This window comes from Onychomys torridus, chromosome X (assembly GCF_903995425.1).
Source record: "Onychomys torridus chromosome X, mOncTor1.1, whole genome shotgun sequence".
Lineage (NCBI taxonomy): Eukaryota > Metazoa > Chordata > Mammalia > Rodentia > Cricetidae > Onychomys > Onychomys torridus.
In genome coordinates, this window is record NC_050466.1 from 85,207,194 (window position 1) to 85,225,168 (window position 17,975).

The window sequence follows — 17,975 nt, forward strand, 5'->3', positions numbered from 1 at the left end:
AACTAGACTAGCTCCCTTGAAAAGCAATATTATCAGATCATAGATATATAACACACATACATATATACACACACACACATAGAACACATACATATACATACACATAAATGTATACATACACACACATAAATACACATGTAGTACACACACAGTATTATTTTATAGTATTCTTTTAGATGCTATACACTCCCTAAAGGTCATAACTCAAATAAGAACCCTTGTTGAAGTTCAGTGATGAAAATACTTGCCTACCATGCCTGAGGCTCCGGTTACCATCCTCAGCTTGGAGTGGCTTGGGGCAGGCAGTGCACAGAACACCTTGACCGAGTTCTGAAACAGCATTTCCAACATTTCTTGTAACAGCTTCTTAGAGAAACCCCTTAAGGTACTTGGAAGAGGCATAAGTAACTCTGTCCTTCCTCACCAGGCTTTTAAAGGTTCTGCTTTGTTCTCTTTTCAGCTAAGGGCTGACACAGGGTGAATGTTCTGCCTAGGTCTCTTGCCAACTAGGGTCTGATGTAGAATAGGCACTAAGGGAAGATGACTGAAAAGTAGGTGATCATAGGACAGGGGCTGACATCACTAAGATGTTTCTTAAAGCTCCAAGCCCACTGCAGAAGTATATTGTATCTTTTCTAGGCCAAATAACAGAGAGATGACAAAGTATAAGCTTTCAATTCCTGTTTGTTGCTTAGTGAAGGAAAAACTGGATCTTCCTCCCACTCCCTGCTACCTCCTGTCCCCACAAAGTCCCATGGCCCAGTTGTTCACTAGGCTCTATAGGCAGCTCTTTTCTGGGCCCTGATGCTTTCGTGTAGGCTCACCCACATTACAGGGGAGGGATGAAGAAGTAAGTTTAAGGAGCCATGCAGCAGGTATGCCTACAGTCTAGCTAGGAAGGCAATCAGAACCGGTATACTTAACAGGCCCCAGGCTCCAGCTTCTACTCAAAAGCCTTGTTACCATCTCACCCTTTATAGAACTGCCACAAAGTAAAGGAGAATTATACTGGTCTACCTTAGAAGACACACCCCTCATCTCACAAACACCATGACAAAAATCTGTTTATTATTTTTCAAAACAAAACAGAAAATCTTGGGGGTAGGATTCAAATTTCCATTGTGGTGGAAAGCTGGTCTGAACTGTCACCCGGTTGTCCAGTCTGTACCATGGGTGGACTCTGGACTGAGCTGTGACTAGAGCAGGGCCGCAAGGACACTCTGCATCAGGACTGCCATCAGAAGAGCTGCAGGCCAGCTTTGAGCCCATGCAGTTGTCCCTGGTTCCAGAGAAGGCCCTCGAAGTTGCCGCCGCTGCCGCTGCTGCTGCTAGAGTTGTTACTGCCTCCACAACAACCGAGGCTCAGAGTGCTGCAGAGAAAGTGGGCGGTCAGTCAGGGAAAGTGGCAGCTCGAAATCCTGGAGGAGCTAAGGGGACTTGACTTGTGTGTGCCCGTGGGAAGGGCCGACCCCCTGCTTGTCTTTATAAAGAAGAGATAGTAGCTATTCTGACAAATGCTCTTGTCCCTGTCCGTTGCCCATCCCCACAAGGAAGACATGGAAGAGAACTTCTCAAAAAACACTCAAGTTCCCGCTTCCTGTGGATCAAAGATCCTTCTGGCTAGGTGAGGTGCCATCTAGCTGAGAGCTAAGCCGGCCTTCACTGAGGCAGATCTAGTTTGAAAAAAAAAAAAAAAACCCTTAGAGATACTCCAGCCCCATCCCTTCCCATCACCCACAACTTTACAGACAAGGAAACTGAGGTCCAGAGTTGAGTAAGAAAGGATCTGCTCAAAGTCACATGGCCAAGTCAAGGGTGAAGCCAAGCAAAGAAGGGTGGGCATTTCATGTACAAACTATTAATAGAAGAGGGCTATAAAGCTGGGCCAAGTCAACAGCTCCACTAGCCCATACTTCCCTCTTTATACCCTGGCACTCACTGGGCCAAGCCTTCCTAGGCCCAGGTTAGTGGGAGGAGAAGGGGCCTCTTACAATGGAATCCCACTTGCAATTGGCTTCCCCAGCTACATCCTCTATTCATCTGCATCTGGGGCACTTGGTTTCTAGAGACCTCTCCCAGAATGCCCAGAATAAAGGGGAGTCCAAGTCATCTCCTGGGGAATAAGCAAGTAGAACAGGAATGAACTCTCAATTGCAATGACCCCACAGTTGCATACACAAAGACACTAGCATAAAAACTGGACTCAGCCTGGAAGGGGTGCTAAATCATCTGTGTGGCCACTTGACTGGTTCCCTCTACTAGGGTAAAGGAGTACTAACAAGAGCACAGCCAATGACTCATCCGTCCCACTCTGCTTCCTCTTCATCCATCAGGTGGCAGTCAAAGAGCTGAGAAATCCCACTGCCATAGCTACTCACCCACTCCTGGACTTTGAGGGTTCTAACCGGTGTTCTACAACAGGTTGGTCCAAAAGGTACATGGTGTCATAATTATCCAACATAAGCTCTGTTGGGTCATCAGTCTGACCTGGTATTCGGCCTATAGGGAATGTACCCCATCGTACATCTTCTGTAGAACAAAGAGAGGTAGCAAGTATGAGCTTGTGAAAAGTCAAAACTATACTCAGACTCTATCTTTCCTAGTCAGAATGGCAGTCATTAAAAAAAAAGTAACAATAAATGCTGGTAAGGATATGGTAAGGGAATTCTCATACACTGCTGATGGGAATCTAAACTAGTCCAACCGCTTTGGAAATCAGAATAAGGATTTCTCAAAACAAAAACAAATAACAATAAAAACTCAGAGAAACCTTATTTACCTAAAATCAACATATCACAGAGATAATTGCACAACAGTGCTTATTACAGAATTATTCACAATAGCTAAACCATGGAACCAACCTAGGCGTTCAAGAACAGAGGAGTGAATAGAAAAGGTGATATATAAAAATCAAGTTTTTCAGCTCTAGATATGGGACGTTTACCTACCAATCCCACAGTTCCCCAGAGTTCTTGAGTGCAAGCAGCAGGAAATATTAGAAGGATTTAGATTGTGGAGATAATCAGACAGAAAATACAGGATAGCCTCGAGAGGGCCTGGAACCTATTCCAAAGGGCCTTGTCTCTGCCCCATGGTATTTATAGAAAGGCCAAGGGGTGGAGAAAAGACCTCCCCAAGGCACAGCCAAGTGCAGACCATCTCAGACACCTGCACTCAGGCCTGTGGTCTAATCATCCCCTCTATGCAGACCTGCTGGGGAAAGCTCATTATTAAGAGCTCACAGCAATCTCCATAGCTGTTACACCTCCCAGTATGGGAGTAGAGGATGATAAAGATGGCATTTCTTTTCTGGATTAGGTTCAAGGTGACTATAGCAGTCTTTAGCTGCATCCAACCCTTTCTAAACCAAAAACTCTTAATGCAATTGCAAACATAAAGAATCCCTAAGCTTCATCATGACCATTAACATGTTAACATAAATATTGCTATACATAATTATAATTCTCTCAATCTTATATCTCAAAGCAAATTCTTAACAGAACCACTTGAATTTTCTTGCTAACAGAACATAGGAAAAACTTCTGATGTATTCACGTTAAACTTAAATATTTCCTTAACTTCACAAAACCAGGGTGCACTAATATCAATAGGTTAACATAATTTCTGCAAAGATATATTCAACCTTAATTCAGTCATAATTCCTCCTTTTCTTTATAAACCTTTTAAAACCTCAAACCTAGTTAGAAAAACCCAAACTTAAATTCCTACAAACCAATATTGAAAAGCAATATTCTCAATCTAACCATTAATACTTTGAAAACTAGCAAAACAGCCAAAAGCAGTTTCTTAATAAAACTCTTTACACTTTAAAGGAATCTCTTGGTGTACCCATTTGCATTTTTCAACTAACAAAACATGACATTAATCCACTCAAAAACAAGAAAATATTTTTTAATTAAATAGACTAAGGAATATTACTTCTCCCTTTTCTTTATAATTTTTTTTATAGAAAACCCAAACTTTTCCATTTAAACAGTTTCATTTGTAACACAAAACCAGTTCCATAAGTAACTCCATTTTTACATAAACAGGTCGATAAAACAGTTCCATTTTTAACACAATAATTCCAGAAAACAGTTCCTAAGTCATTACCATAAGTAAATTCAAAATTGTCCCATTGCAATGAAATCACTATTGTTCATTTCTTAAGTCCCAAAATTCAAATAATAAATTCTGGTACCAGCCTTCCAAATATGAAAAATTCTCTAACAAAGACCTTTTTGTAGTTTTATCTCATTTAAGTTCAAAAAGTTCAAAAAAAGTAAATTCTGGTATCAAACTTTCTCTTCCAAATATGAAGAGCCGTTTTACAACCAAAACTTTTTGCAGTTAACAATTTTAGTTCAAACAAACGTTTCTGCAATTTTCATTCTCAAGCCAGAGACCTTCTTAGTTACAGTAATACTTTAACTGCACCGTTTTTGCTGTTAGCTCAGGTTTTTCTGGATTGCGTTGATTTTCCATGGGTCTCAGCTGCTGATGCCTGGTTGTGCTGGTTCTGGCGTCCACCATTCTTAGCTTAGCGGCTTCTGGAGCTTTTGAAAACCGCTCAAACTGCCTGCTCTGCAGTCTGCTAGGACACTACCTTCTGTGTCTCAGGGTTTTTCACCATATACATTAAGCATAGACTCACACTTAACATTTACACATTTTACAAACTCACATATAACATTAATATCTACTTATTTATACTCTTTAAGGAAACTATAGAACTACTTTAACAAATATATTTCTTATTTACTTCTTATATTCATTCTATATTCTTATTTAAACTTACATTTACAACTAGCATCTTTACTTCTTACAAGCTTATTACTACATGTCTTAAGACTACCTTAGATACTTCTTGCAAGCTTATATTCTTAAAGAAACTCTATAGATCTATTTTACAAACTTACATAGGGCTACCATTAGCATATATATAACTTAGCAAACATCTAAAGATTTAACACTTAGGAGAGATTTAACATTTTCTAACAAGACAGAATAATGTTCTCCTTTTCCCCCTTAATTATCATCACTATCTCTATTAGATTCATTTCTAAAGTTCAGAGCTTATTGTCAACTTTGATATTCTAAAAGTCCTTGATAGATTGAAACGAGTGTGATTCTTTAATAGCTCTCTCAACTCTGAGATTTAGTGAGTGTTGCTAAACAGTACTTTATGCATTTCAGATCTTTCACAAAAACTCTATTAAGAGCTATCACAGTTTACAGCAAACCCAAAAAGGAAGAAAAAAAAAAAAAACCTTGTAAGGAATATTCTGTTTCTGAATTGCTTAGCTAGTCATTCCATTAACAGTCAATTTCCCAACAGGAGAGGATAGTGGTCTAAATTGGAGTGAGGTTCCAAACCTGCAGCTTTCAACAGGTCTGAAGACACTGCTGAAACTTAGTTACAATAGTCTCAAACTCCTCAGCAGTCTGGAAGCCTCTTTATTCTCCTACTTAATATCATGAAAATTGATTCAGTTGCTTTTTACACTCATCACCAAACTCTGATACAATTTTCCCCCTTCTTAATTTTTTAATTGCCTTCAGTTCTTTAACAACGGTGATGTTTCTGATAGATTTTTATTAGCCTAATATTTTCACTAAAACTGCTACTATTCAAAGTTAAGAACATAGGTGTTCTTTCATGAAACATATCCTCCAATTAGCTTAACTCTGAGAAAAAGCATTTTCAGGATCTAGTATTTTCACTTCATTAGCTTTAACCCCTGATGTTAGCAGCTGTGATATTTAGCACTGATTTCTTATAAGGAACTTTTAGGTGTGAAGCAACCTTTTTTTTTTTTTTTTTTTTGTGGAGCTGAGGACTGAACCTAGGGTCTTGCTCTTGCTAGGCAAGCGCTCTACCACTGAGCTAAATCCCCAACCCGAAGCAACTATTTTTAAAGACAGATTTTCTGAAGTTTGCTCCCATCTATAAAGTAGTCATTTCTTTTTGAATGCCTATTTGTCTCCTTATTAGATTTGCAAAGGAATCATTCAGCATGTTGTTTAAGAGGTAAAGAACTTTTTTAAATTTTCCATGTTTCTTCATATCTAAAACAATGTTCAGTGTATAAACTGCTTTCCCTTGTTTTAAGGATTTTAAAGTGGTTTGACAGTTTCTAGTTAGAGGCCATCCCTTTACCCAAATTAATCACTTCGAGATGAGAATGAAATTCCCGTTGAAGCTCCCAGCAAAAATTTACTGCACAACTATTAGGGAAAATAAGGTATTTTCCGCAAAGGTGCCAAAAAAAGAGAGGCTCTCTGAGTTGTATCCTTTCAATTTTTATTTTTTCAGTGGATCTGACATTCAACAAACTCTTAGATGACTTTCCTTCTTACCTTTTAAAAGCTGTATTTTAAGTTTACTATGAACATATTTTTGAGCCGACAAGTGTTTCAGGGCCATTTCGCCGGAAAAACTACCTTTCCCAGAATGCATTTCTCTTACATCAGTTTGCTGTTAGGAGCTAGCTTATGGACTTCATTTCCCATAGTTCTTTTGGGGTCTGAAAGTCAACTTATGGTTCTTTTACCTGACTTGCTTTAGAAGTTTTTGCTTTTGCAATGGGAGATTTGAACTAAGCATTTTGAGTTTTCAACTACAGGACATTGGGAGCTTTTAGTTTGAGAAAGATTAATGTGGTGATATTGTGTTCCCCGAAATAAACTTATCTGGGGTCAGAGAACAGGATGGCCACAATATTAAACGTGAGGATAGGCAGTGGTAGCACACGCCTTTAATCCTAGCATTCCAAAGACACAAATATCTCTGGATCTCTGAGTTCAAGGCCACATTAGAAACAGCCAGGCATGGTGACACACGCCTTTAATCCCAGGGAGTGATGGCAGAAAGTAGAAAGATATATAAGGCGTGAAGACCAGAAATTAAAAGCATCTGGGTGGTTCAGCATTTTGGTTGGTTAAGTTTTTAGGCTTTGGAGTAACACAGTTCAGCTGAGATTCATTCTGGATGAGGACTCAAGAAGCTTCAGTCTGAGGAAACAAGACCGGCTGAGGAACTGGCGAGGTGAAGTAGCTGTGGCTTGTTCTGCTTCTCTGATCTTCCAGCAGTCACCCCAATAACTGGACTCAGGTTTGATTTCATTAATAAGATTCATGTTACAGATTAAGGCTTTATAGAGAGATCTTTCCCCCAAGTTTTCCAAGAAGAGCTTTTAGTTTAAGAGAAAGATTTTTTTTTCCCAAGAGAGAGAAAGACCAACTCTCCCCAAAACTTCCGAACTTTAAACTTTTTGGCTTCTTACACCGGCATTTTTGCCTCAGGGAGAAATCACTTTCTCCTGCCGCTTGGACTTAGTATTTCAGCTGTCCCCAGACCAAAAGCTTTCATAGGAAACTGTTTTCTGCACAATAAGCTCAAAGAGCTTTTTTTAAACTACACATAAAGCTCAAAGAAAGATTTATTTCCAGTTTGTGTTCATAGCCCCCCAAATTAGAAAATTGAAGTTTTTCTGTCTAGTTGCCTTACTTATCTTAATTTTTTTCTACACAATCTTACACTTCTAAGTTTTTCCTACATTACTACACTATACCTTATACTTATTTCTCACAGAAAGAAATTAAGAGATAGAAGATAGAAATTTTAATAGAAAAGATTTTTGCACTGCAACATGGGACATTCTTCCAGTTCATTTTTTCCTTTTTTCTCAAGGATAAAAACCCCTGCCCTTAATACACACACACACACTCCATTACAACACCGGACATGTCCCTTTTTTTTTCCACTGGAAGAATCTGACAATGCACTTTCTCCAAAAACTCTGTAATAACTATTATTTTCTTTTGTCTTTAGTCCTTATTACTTTGTCTTTAGTTCCTGCTCATTTGTCTTTAGTCCCTTTTTTTTTCTTTTTTTAACTGTTATAGCAATTGGCAGACTTTAATATTTAAGAAAAATTAAGTTCATATACACATTAAAAATATAGGAAATTTCATGCAGACATGAAGCTTCCAATTCAGCCTTCTGGCAATGTTTAGAATATGAATTACATAAATACCATATACTTTACAGTTCTCAAACTTGATTATTTCTGCAGCTTCTCTGTATATTTTATATGCTCTATCTTGCTCATTGATCAGAACCTAAATTTGCACCACCTCAGAAAGTCGAAATTTAAAAACAGCAAGCACATGATCACCTTATGAAGATGAAAACATTGGTGTACAGAGCAAATTTAAGAAAAAGAACTTAAGGATTACACACTTCAATAAACCTAAATATAAAAAAATACAAAACTAAGCTCCTCCAGTGACACTTCTATTATTGATTTATACCACATTTCCACATTTAGAATATATTAACTTCCGCAAGAGAAAAGAGTGATGCAAATTTATAAGGAATATTTTTAAAACATTCATGATATGAGGAAAACTAAAAATAAATGAAATAACTGATTTCAGAGTTAGGTAAAATACATAATTTAGAAATGTAAGTAATAGTATTAAAGAGTAAAACATGACAGAGAAGAAGAAAAACTTTAGGTAACAAAACCAACCCAGTGGTGTCAGTCCGTTCTTGCCTTTGTAAGCAAAACAAAACCAGACTATTAAAAAAAAAAAAAAAAACTACAAAATGAAAAAAAGCATTCCTAAATAGCAACTAAAAACAAACAAAAAACCAAAACATGCATTCCTTGCTCTTCAATGAATGTCTTTTAAAATACATTTCTTTAATTTTTTTTCGTTAAAAAAAATAATTATGGGAGATTTTTTTCACCCTTGCAAATAGTAAATAATGAGAATTTCTTTACCAAATGAACATTTATGAAGTACTGAACACTGGAAGAACAAGAAATAATTGTTTTGTTTTGTTTGTTTGTTTTCGAGACAGGGTTTCTCTGTAGCTTTGGAGCCTTTCCTGGATCTTGCTCTGTAGACCAGGCTGGCCTCAAACTCACAGAGATCTGCCTGGCTCTGCCTCCTGAGTGCTGGGATTAAAGGTGTGCGCCACCACCGCCCGGCAAGAAATAATTTTAAAAGGTAAGTAGACTATGTATGTACACAGCCAAAGTAAAATTCATTCCATGGAGCCATGTTCTGCATCGGGGAGGGCAGATGAGACAAAGTCCCACTCTGTGTAGAACTCCTGCAACCAGAAAGCGCAGAGCCTACAGACGCCCCAACCTAAACACCACAAAGGCCTGAGGACACACAGTAAGGCTTCCTATTAAAGCATGGCAACAGGGCAGTTTGACCACCACATATATTAAATCCATCTAAGCCAAATGTCAGAGGTCACAGCCATCTGTGAAATATTCAGCAAGAGCTCTCTTTTCTTGTAGAAGTTAAAGTATTAGTCATCTTTGCTTTCCTAGCTAATGGAAACAGAATAACCAATGTTAAAATTAACAGCAACAAGGAAAACTCCCTCCCAAACAGCCCTCCCTAGAGGTAGAAAATTAAAGCAGCACACACACTGTTTAAACTCCAACTCTATTGGGGACAAATCTGTTATTCATCTGAAATTTCATGAATAGCTGCTGCCTAGGATACTGAAGACACAGACCATGGCATTAACTTATCCTTGAATTTCATACTCAAACGTCTCACGTTAATCCTATCATGACAGCTTTTACTAAAATACACTTTAACTAAAAAAAAAAGTTCTTGCTCTCATAAGCCACATACTTAATAAAAGACATCATTGTAAACATTACACTGACAAACTTTACAACTCATTTCTAATTTGAAGTTATGTTTCAGATGGGCAGATCGTATTCTTACTTTTCCAGTTATTTAACACTGCTTTAAAAAAAAGAAAGAAAAAATTTTTGTGTCTCTGAATGTTTATATCTTATACATTTCAAAGGGATCCAGGAGTTTCTGTTAAGATTCAGTTTAGCATGGATAAAGACTGAATTTCTCTGTTGATGTATTTCATTGAATTTTCACCTGTGATACAACTGAATAAATACTCCACAGAAGACATATCCGATGCCTCTCTAAATTCAGCTGAGGTTAAGGGGGGGAAAAACAACCAAATTTTAATGAAACATTTGAAAGAATGGTTTCAAAATTCTTTAAGTATAGATTATGTAGGTCCAATGAAAACAAAGTTCCAGTTCCAGATGCTAAATATGTCAGAGGATCCTTAGACTCTTCTAAAAGTAGCACAGGCAATGTAAAACCCAAAAAGGAGATTAGTATGGACTTTAGCATTATTAGTCATTAATATGGCAAACTTGCAACAGCTTCATGAAGACTGGAATTTAGGTTTATTTTCTTAAAGACAGACAATTCTGGGCTTCAAAGAAAAAAGTACTTGAAGATATTTCCTCTATTACATATCTGCATTGGAAATATTTTCTCCATTTTTTTTTCTTGTGCAGTATGAATCTGCATGGTATAGTATGTTTCTGAAAAAGGCAATAGATATTAAGAAAATAGACACTTTCTAAATTTTGTTAGGAATAAGAAGGCACCACTGATTTGAGGTTGTGTCCTGTTGTCACTGATAGTTGACTGTGAGTTGTTTATTTCAGCATTTGTTCATATTAACCTTTTTCTGGGAAATATCACTTAAGACCATTACTGTGGTTTCCGGACCACAAACAAAACACATTCATAGTAATATTTCATCATAGAGAGATCATTCACAGTATATGTTGACAATACAGATTCTTTTCCACCTCCAGCTGGAATCCATACTGAAGAACAACATTTTTAATATCCTCATAGCTCAACTATATAGACCATTGGCCAGATTTTCAAAATGGTACAGCAGAGGACCAAGGTTTATCCAAATTCCACCTGGCTTGAGTATTCTCCATATCGTATCAATATAATCAATTACATTGTGAGCTGTATCTATGAAGAAGCAGGTGGCAATACAGTCCCAAGTATTGCATTCTGAGTAAGTCTCCTGGAAGTCTCCTGCTATCATCGAAAAGTTAGAACCTGGAAGAAGACTGTGGGGGTCAACATCAGGAAAAAAAATGGGTCGAATCTGATCGGCTGATCTCCCATTATTGCTAAACTGATTGATCCAGGGATAAAGTTTATATTTGTTAATTTCAGAACATCTGTTGAGTACAAAGTTGGAAGAAAAGAGCATAAAAAAACTCCATTTCCTTGACAAGCATAACCTAGCATAGCTATTTCCCAGGCCAATCTTCCTAGTCCAGCACCAGGTACCAGAATATTTACTTTAGAAGAATCCCATCTCTCTTTTGGAAAGTTTTTTATAATTTCTTTTATAATTGGCTTATAGCAGGCATCCCTTTCTGTTTTCCCAGTTTCACTCCAGTCTCTAACAAACTGTTTCAATGTAGACTTTAACTTATCCATGTCAAATGTAGATGCTGGCATAATCTTTCCATTGCCATCTTCTCCATATTCTTTATTTTCAAACATATGTATGCAATCATTCACAATGGTCAGCAGTATCTCCTGATTATGGTCAATGCATTTCCAGATCTTGTCCAAGTGAAGAGAAAACTGAGGAAGCAGTTTCTGCTGGTTATCTGGAAGTGATTGAAACTGTCTGTTTGGTTCACTCGTTCGTGCATACTGGTGCCCTACCTCCACCTCCTTGCCTCTCCTGGTGTCCTGGGCCAGCTGAGACAAGGGCGGAGGGCATCACCGCCGACCATGCGCCCGAGTGCGTGGCAGTGGATGGGCCTCCTCTAGACGGCCCGGCCCTCAGGCCTCCTCCCTTTTTTCTTTTTTTTTTTAGTCCCAGTTCAGGTGCCATTCTGCGGGAAATTTACCCACCAACCCCACAACTCCACAGCTCCCCAGAGCTTTCTTGAGTGTGAGCAGCAGGAAATATTAGATAGAAGGATTTTTAGTGCGGAGATAAACAGATAGGAAATACAGGATAGCCTTGAGAGGGCCTGGAACCTATTCCAACAGCCCCGACTGTCTCTGCCCCAGGGTATTTATAGAGATGCCAAGGGGTGGAGCAAAAGACCTCCCCCAGCACAGCCCAGTGCAGACCTTCTCAGACACCTGCACTCAGGCCTGTGGTCCAATCATCCTCTATGCGGACCTGCTGGGTAAAGCCACTAGGAACCTGAAAATGGGCTCCCACATCTAAAGAACTAAGCCACCTTTGAAAGAAAATGAATGCAACTGCAGAAAACCATATTAAGTAAGCCAATCTCAGAAAGAAAAATATCAGGCTTTCTCTCAATTGTGGTTTCTAAATCTTATATAGATGCGTGAAATCATGTACTATATGTCTGACATCAAAGTACACATATTAGCTGTCTAGGGAAATGAGGTGAACTAATGAAAGAGGAATACAAAATGATAGGGAGGTATGATGGCGAATACGTAAATGTTAAAACATACAATGTATATTTTCATGAAAACTTAAAAGATTAATTTAAAAATATTAAATACAAATATTTCCAGAAAAAAAAGTGGCTGATGAGCTGGTTTTCCTACTGGTACTCAGGCTCACACACACACCCCTGCCCCACCTCCAGTCTACCTACCCAACTCTCTTAAGCAATTCAGCGTAGGCTTTCTACATATCCCTAGACTCTGTCCTCACTGTTACCACTTCTCAAGAATACCCCTCTGTACATCTTAGCACTCCATCACCTTAGCACTTTATAATTCTTACCGGCATGTGCTTACATTATACACATACACATAGCTACAGATATTTTTGTTCCTTCTCACATTCTTCTCAGGTAGATCACTACAAAAACAAAGACATCTTCAGATGTGGCTGTATCAATGCATTAGTTAGTGGAAATATCAGAATTCTCACAGCATGCCCTCTCCATACCCACCAATACTGAGGATTATCTGAGTGATCGAAATTATTTATACAGCTATACCCCCAATGATGTGTTTAATGCCATATCCTTTCTTAGTGGCCTTGCCCAAAAATACACAGGCACACCCTTAAGGGTGGATATACTATTTCAGAAGTTACACGCTCCCCATGCACTGTACAAGGTTATCACTCCCACCGATACACAGAAAGATCATATTTTCTACCTTCCAAGGATATGTGCAGAAGCATATACATCCCACTTAATGAATGTCTCCTACTCCACTCCATGCCTCCCACAACTCCAAATAGGTGCAAACTCCAGAAATCTCTATGTCCCTGTTTCTTCACACACATACACAGAGACAGACAGACAGACCGGCAGGCAGGCAGGCAGGCAGGCAGGCAGACAGACAGACACACACACAGAGGAAGAAAGGAGAGGAGAAGGAGGAATGTGAGCAAGGTGGGGAGGGAAGGACTTAATAGCATAATTTTTCCTAATTCATAATCCACAACCGCCCCAAAGCATACATACATGAAGATGCTTCACTTTGGGATGAAACCTAATTCTCCCTGTCACTATGCCTCTGGATGTATGACATTTAAGCCTTGGATCAATTTGTTATGCAAAAACCACAGAAGTCACTCAAGGAGGATTGTTCCTTATGTATCAAATATCATACTGTATCTCATAAATATACACAATTATATGTCAATTTTAAAAAAGAAGAGCACTTGCCTAGTCTGAGCATTTCCTGGGTTTGATCCTCAGAATTGTACATATAAAAAGAAAAGAGCTATCCCTCTATCTGTACATCTCCGTAATCCTGGCCCTTATAAGAACTTTTATCTATCTTAATGATCTTTATCACCCAATAACACAGATATCTTCACACACAAGGGTCACCCCCACCGGTTCTATCTAGCATCACTAACATTCCCAAACCTATGTATATTATTACCCATATCTCTTTAGCCTGGCATCCTTGTACATGTCCCCTCAGTGACAGCACAGAGCCAATTCTAAATGGCTCTCACTTCCTAGTCATAAACCCCTCCATAGGATCCCACCTTCCCTTCTGGATCTCATGGTTCTTAGCTGATTCTGCTTTCTCTTCAGACAACATATATAACACTATGGCCTATTTGAGATTCTCTTCACTGCCCCTACTTTTCTCTCCCACCCACATCTAACCCCACCCTACCTCACCCCACAGATATAACCAACTGTTCCTGTGCCGGTTCCTCTCCCTTTAGCTATTTACAAAGACCCCCAACTTCAGCCTTCTTTGTCCTAAGATATTTTTCTGTAACTATGTCATGATTTACCTATCAGATGTGGACACACACACACACACACACACACACACACACACACACAGCTCACTCACCTCTGGCTCTCCTACTGAAGAGTTTTTATAATACCACACCTCTTCCACACCTGTCTTCATGGGGCAAAGGCTACAGCTCTCCCCATGGCTCCTTCACTGACACTTCTTAGTCTATCTTACTTAACTGGCTGCTGTTTTCCTTCCTTCTGCCATGCTTTGGTACACAGACCATGCCCTGCTTCTAGTTCCCTTGTGTATGCAGATATGTCCCACCACATATTGACTGTTCTAGTTGCTCCATGTCTGCTTTCCTTAAGGCTCCTCCTCCTTAAACTAAATGAACTCATTCCAAAGACTACCCTCAGAGAAGCAGATTCGAGCACCCCACTCCCCATTCTCCATCACCAAGCCTCCCCTGCATCCCCTCTGGGCTTCAATCTCATAGACTTGGATGAACACCTGAAATCTGAACCACTCTATTTTCTTTTGATCTTGTCTCCAGTTACCACGAGTCAGCCTCCATGTGTACACAGAAAGCACTCTTAGTATACACAAAAGCATGTGCCCTAATGCATATATGGCCCCTGCCTATCATATTCTTTTGCTCTTACTGCCCAGAGATCACACACAGGTACTTTTATGTGCTACTTATATGAAAGTGTGATCAGTCTGACAGTGGTCCCTGATGCTTATATACTCCAGTCTAAGAGAGAAGCCACTTGCCATTCATGTATCCGGTTACCTACTATATACTATCTATATCTTGTTCCTTTCTCATCTATTCTCTAGGGTGAAAGAAAGCCTCAAGAGTCAGCCAGCAGAACAACACAGTGGTATGAAACTATAACTCTACCTACTCAGGAAGCTGAAATAGGGGTCAATTGAACCCAAAAGAACAACAGCAGTGTAGGCAACATAGTGAGACCTCCATCTCAAAGAGTTAAGGCTGAGGACAGTGGGGCATGCACTCAGAAGGCCAAGGCCACAGGATCTCAAGTCTGAGGTTACATTGTGACATTCAACCTTAGGAGAGGTGGGAGAGGGAGACTGAAAGCAGAGGGGCCAAGCAAGAACGGGGGGAATCAATGAAAGAAGAAAGTAAGTGGGTTTAGGGGCTACTTACCAGAGCTTACTTGCCATGCTGAACCCTGCAAAGCTTCTCTTTTCCGGGAAATGGTCCTAGTATTCTCAAAAATGTAGGACTCCTTCATGAGAGAGAAAGCCCCCAACTCCATTCTATCTTCTTCATCATCTTCATCATCGTCGTCGTCATCGTCATCATCATCATCGTCATCCACTTCCTCTTCTTCCACTGCGAAGTCATCACTTTCCTCTACATCTTCCTCCATCTGATCTTGAAAGTCCTTTCGTTCCTCTTCCTCATTCTCCTCCTGCTCCTCCTCATTCTCCTCCTGCTCCTGCTCCTGCTCCTGCTCCTCCTTCTCTTTGCCTTCCCCTTGCTTGGCATCCTTCAGGCTGCCTTGCTCCTTCTGCTGAGTATTTTCTCCAGACTCACAGTCGGCACCTGATGGTTTTAGGTCCTGGTGTAAGGTATCCAATGTGTACGGACTTTTCCCAGTGGAAGAGGAACCTGTGCTTGCCTTGGCCGCACCATTCTCTCCATTCTGAGTATAAATGGAGCAGACTCGCAGCAGCTTCTCCTGCTCCCCATCTGGCAAGACCTGTCCCATGGCTTTGAAGACTCTAAGCGAATTAAAGGATGGAGTATGAAAAGGTCAAGGTCTCAAGTCACTTCACAGCCCAACACTGGGGTTTCAATTTACTCTCTGAACTTCCACACCTGCCTCTGAAAGGCAGCACAACAGAGCAGAGAGAATGCAAAACAGGACCTTGTACACCAGTTGGGCTCTCTGCTACAGCTTTACTTCTATTCTCATCAAATGAAGACAGTAACGGAATCTAATTTCTAGGGTTTGGGGGAGGAGGAAATAAGAACAATGCTCACCGAGAATGCCTAGCAGAGTGTCTGCCACACAGTGACAGGCAATGAGTGACAGCTACTAGTCTGCACTGAAACACTCCATATATATATATATATATAAACTAGCCAAAATGGGCATACGGGGCTGGAAATCAGAATGGGAGAACATTCTCTCCTTTGGGCCTAACTGAGGAATCTGTCCTGAGGGTCAAGGATATGTGGTAGGGGGTGTGTTGCTGGGCTTCTTCTGCATGGAACACAATGTGTGATTCCTTATGGGAACAGCTACAGCCCAGCCTGGAATGCAGGGAAAGAAAGAAAACAGCAGCAGTTGACGAGACAAAGCGAGTGTGGAAGGGAGGCCTGATGAGCACCATGAATTGGCTGGGCGTGCTAGAGGAGATAAGGGGAAGCAGAAAGTCCAAGGAGGGAGCAGAGACTGGGGAGGGCTTCATGTAGGTGAGGCCCAGGTGGCCCAGGGACAAGAGGGAGCACACTGCCTGTGGCCAGAGTGGCCTGGCTAGAGGGCAAGGCCTGTGCTGAAGAGCTGTGGGAAGTAAAGAAGGCTGGGAAGGGAAGTGTGTGCATCGTGGGGCAGGCCACCTGCCAACTCTCAGGACAGGTCAAAGTCGCCATTCCTGAAGATCACCACGGTAACCACATGGAGGCTGGCCAGGGCAGGGCAGCCTAGAGGCAGGAAGACCAGGGAGGCACCTGTTTTCACTATTCAAGACAGTTGGTTAGGGAGGACCTAAGGGACTGTTGGTAGACATGGCAAGGAGGAAGCTGTAAAGGACAGACACACAAAGAGCATGGCTTGGTGACCAACGGGAAGGGTCCAACAGAGGAGAATTCAACAAGATGGTACTCTGCACATAACACATGGTGCTAACAACAAAACCACTGACAGATACAGAGGTGCTGGGGAGGATGAGGGTGAGCACACCTCACAGAGCCTGGCCCCTATGAGGGAGCCGGCACTGTGGCACACACAGCAGGATGGAGGGATGGGGCAGACCCTTCTGGAAGTGTAGAGTGCAAACCACACATGCTTTGCATGCAGACTGGTCACATGTGGCTGGCCACTGGTCTTTGGGGACAGAGCTGGGATCTACTGACTAGACTGAGAGTCCCTGTTGGCAAGACTCACTTCATATTCCAAGAGGACACTGGTTCAAATTGAATTGATCGCCTGGCTGGGGGAAGCTCCTGAAATGCTTACAACTTTTTATGTGAGGAAAAGCCAGGAAGAAACCTTACCCTCTTACTGTCGTCCATTAGTGTGATCAATAATAAATATCCCCAGGCACTTGATGTTGGCAAGATGCCCTGTCACTGCTGCTCATTACCCGGCCGCTATCCCCAGCTTCCAGCCTGCCCATTAGGTGCTGTGCTGATAGGAATCATAAAATGTGCCTCCTTCCTGAGTATGCCTGTCACAGCCTGGGACTGAAGTCATGGGTTTGGGCTCGTGTTTAGACCCATAAAACTCAGGCCTCGATTCTCATCCATTATCAACAAACCACTGTGATTTTTAAGGTACTTTGATCCTCAGTGCCTAGATACCTTATCTGTCAAATTGTATTATACTTCCACCTCCCAAGATTGTTGTATGAAATTAAAGGAAAGAGTGTAGTAAAAAAGGAAACATGATGCCTGAAACTTAATTATCAATGGTATCTTTTATATTTTCTATGAAAAAAAACAAGAGTTCTATAATCACATAGTAGTAACAGGTTTTCTGCCATATTTCAATCCATGTGGAACATTATGGAAAACCTCGACCTAACGACAGGCTACAGAGGTTTTTGGTCCTAACTGCAGCATACCTAGGCACAACCCCTCTATTTCCCACTCTTTAGAATGGGTGATCAGATGTAAACTCATTGATTATCTGAGAAAGGTAGGATCTGTGCACAAGGAATCATAT

At 40.6% G+C, this 17,975-nt stretch overlaps 1 protein-coding gene and 1 pseudogene across 2 annotated transcripts in view; both read right to left on the reverse strand.

Annotated features, from left to right (window-relative positions):
- Positions 1-1,046: 1,046 nt before the first annotated feature.
- Positions 1,047-17,975, reverse strand: part of Las1l (LAS1 like ribosome biogenesis factor) — a 31,194-nt gene continuing 14,265 nt past the window's right edge. For both annotated transcript variants that reach the window (XM_036175066.1, XM_036175065.1), the window contains 3 exons: positions 15,227-15,807; positions 2,379-2,529; positions 1,047-1,370 (listed from right to left, as the gene is read on the reverse strand). In XM_036175066.1, coding sequence (XP_036030959.1) covers positions 1,238-1,370; positions 2,379-2,529; positions 15,227-15,807 — 865 coding nt within the window. In that variant the 3' untranslated portion in view covers positions 1,047-1,237. The remainder of the gene's footprint in view (positions 1,371-2,378; positions 2,530-15,226; positions 15,808-17,975) is intronic.
- On the reverse strand, positions 9,004-14,223 carry LOC118573922 (annotated as a pseudogene).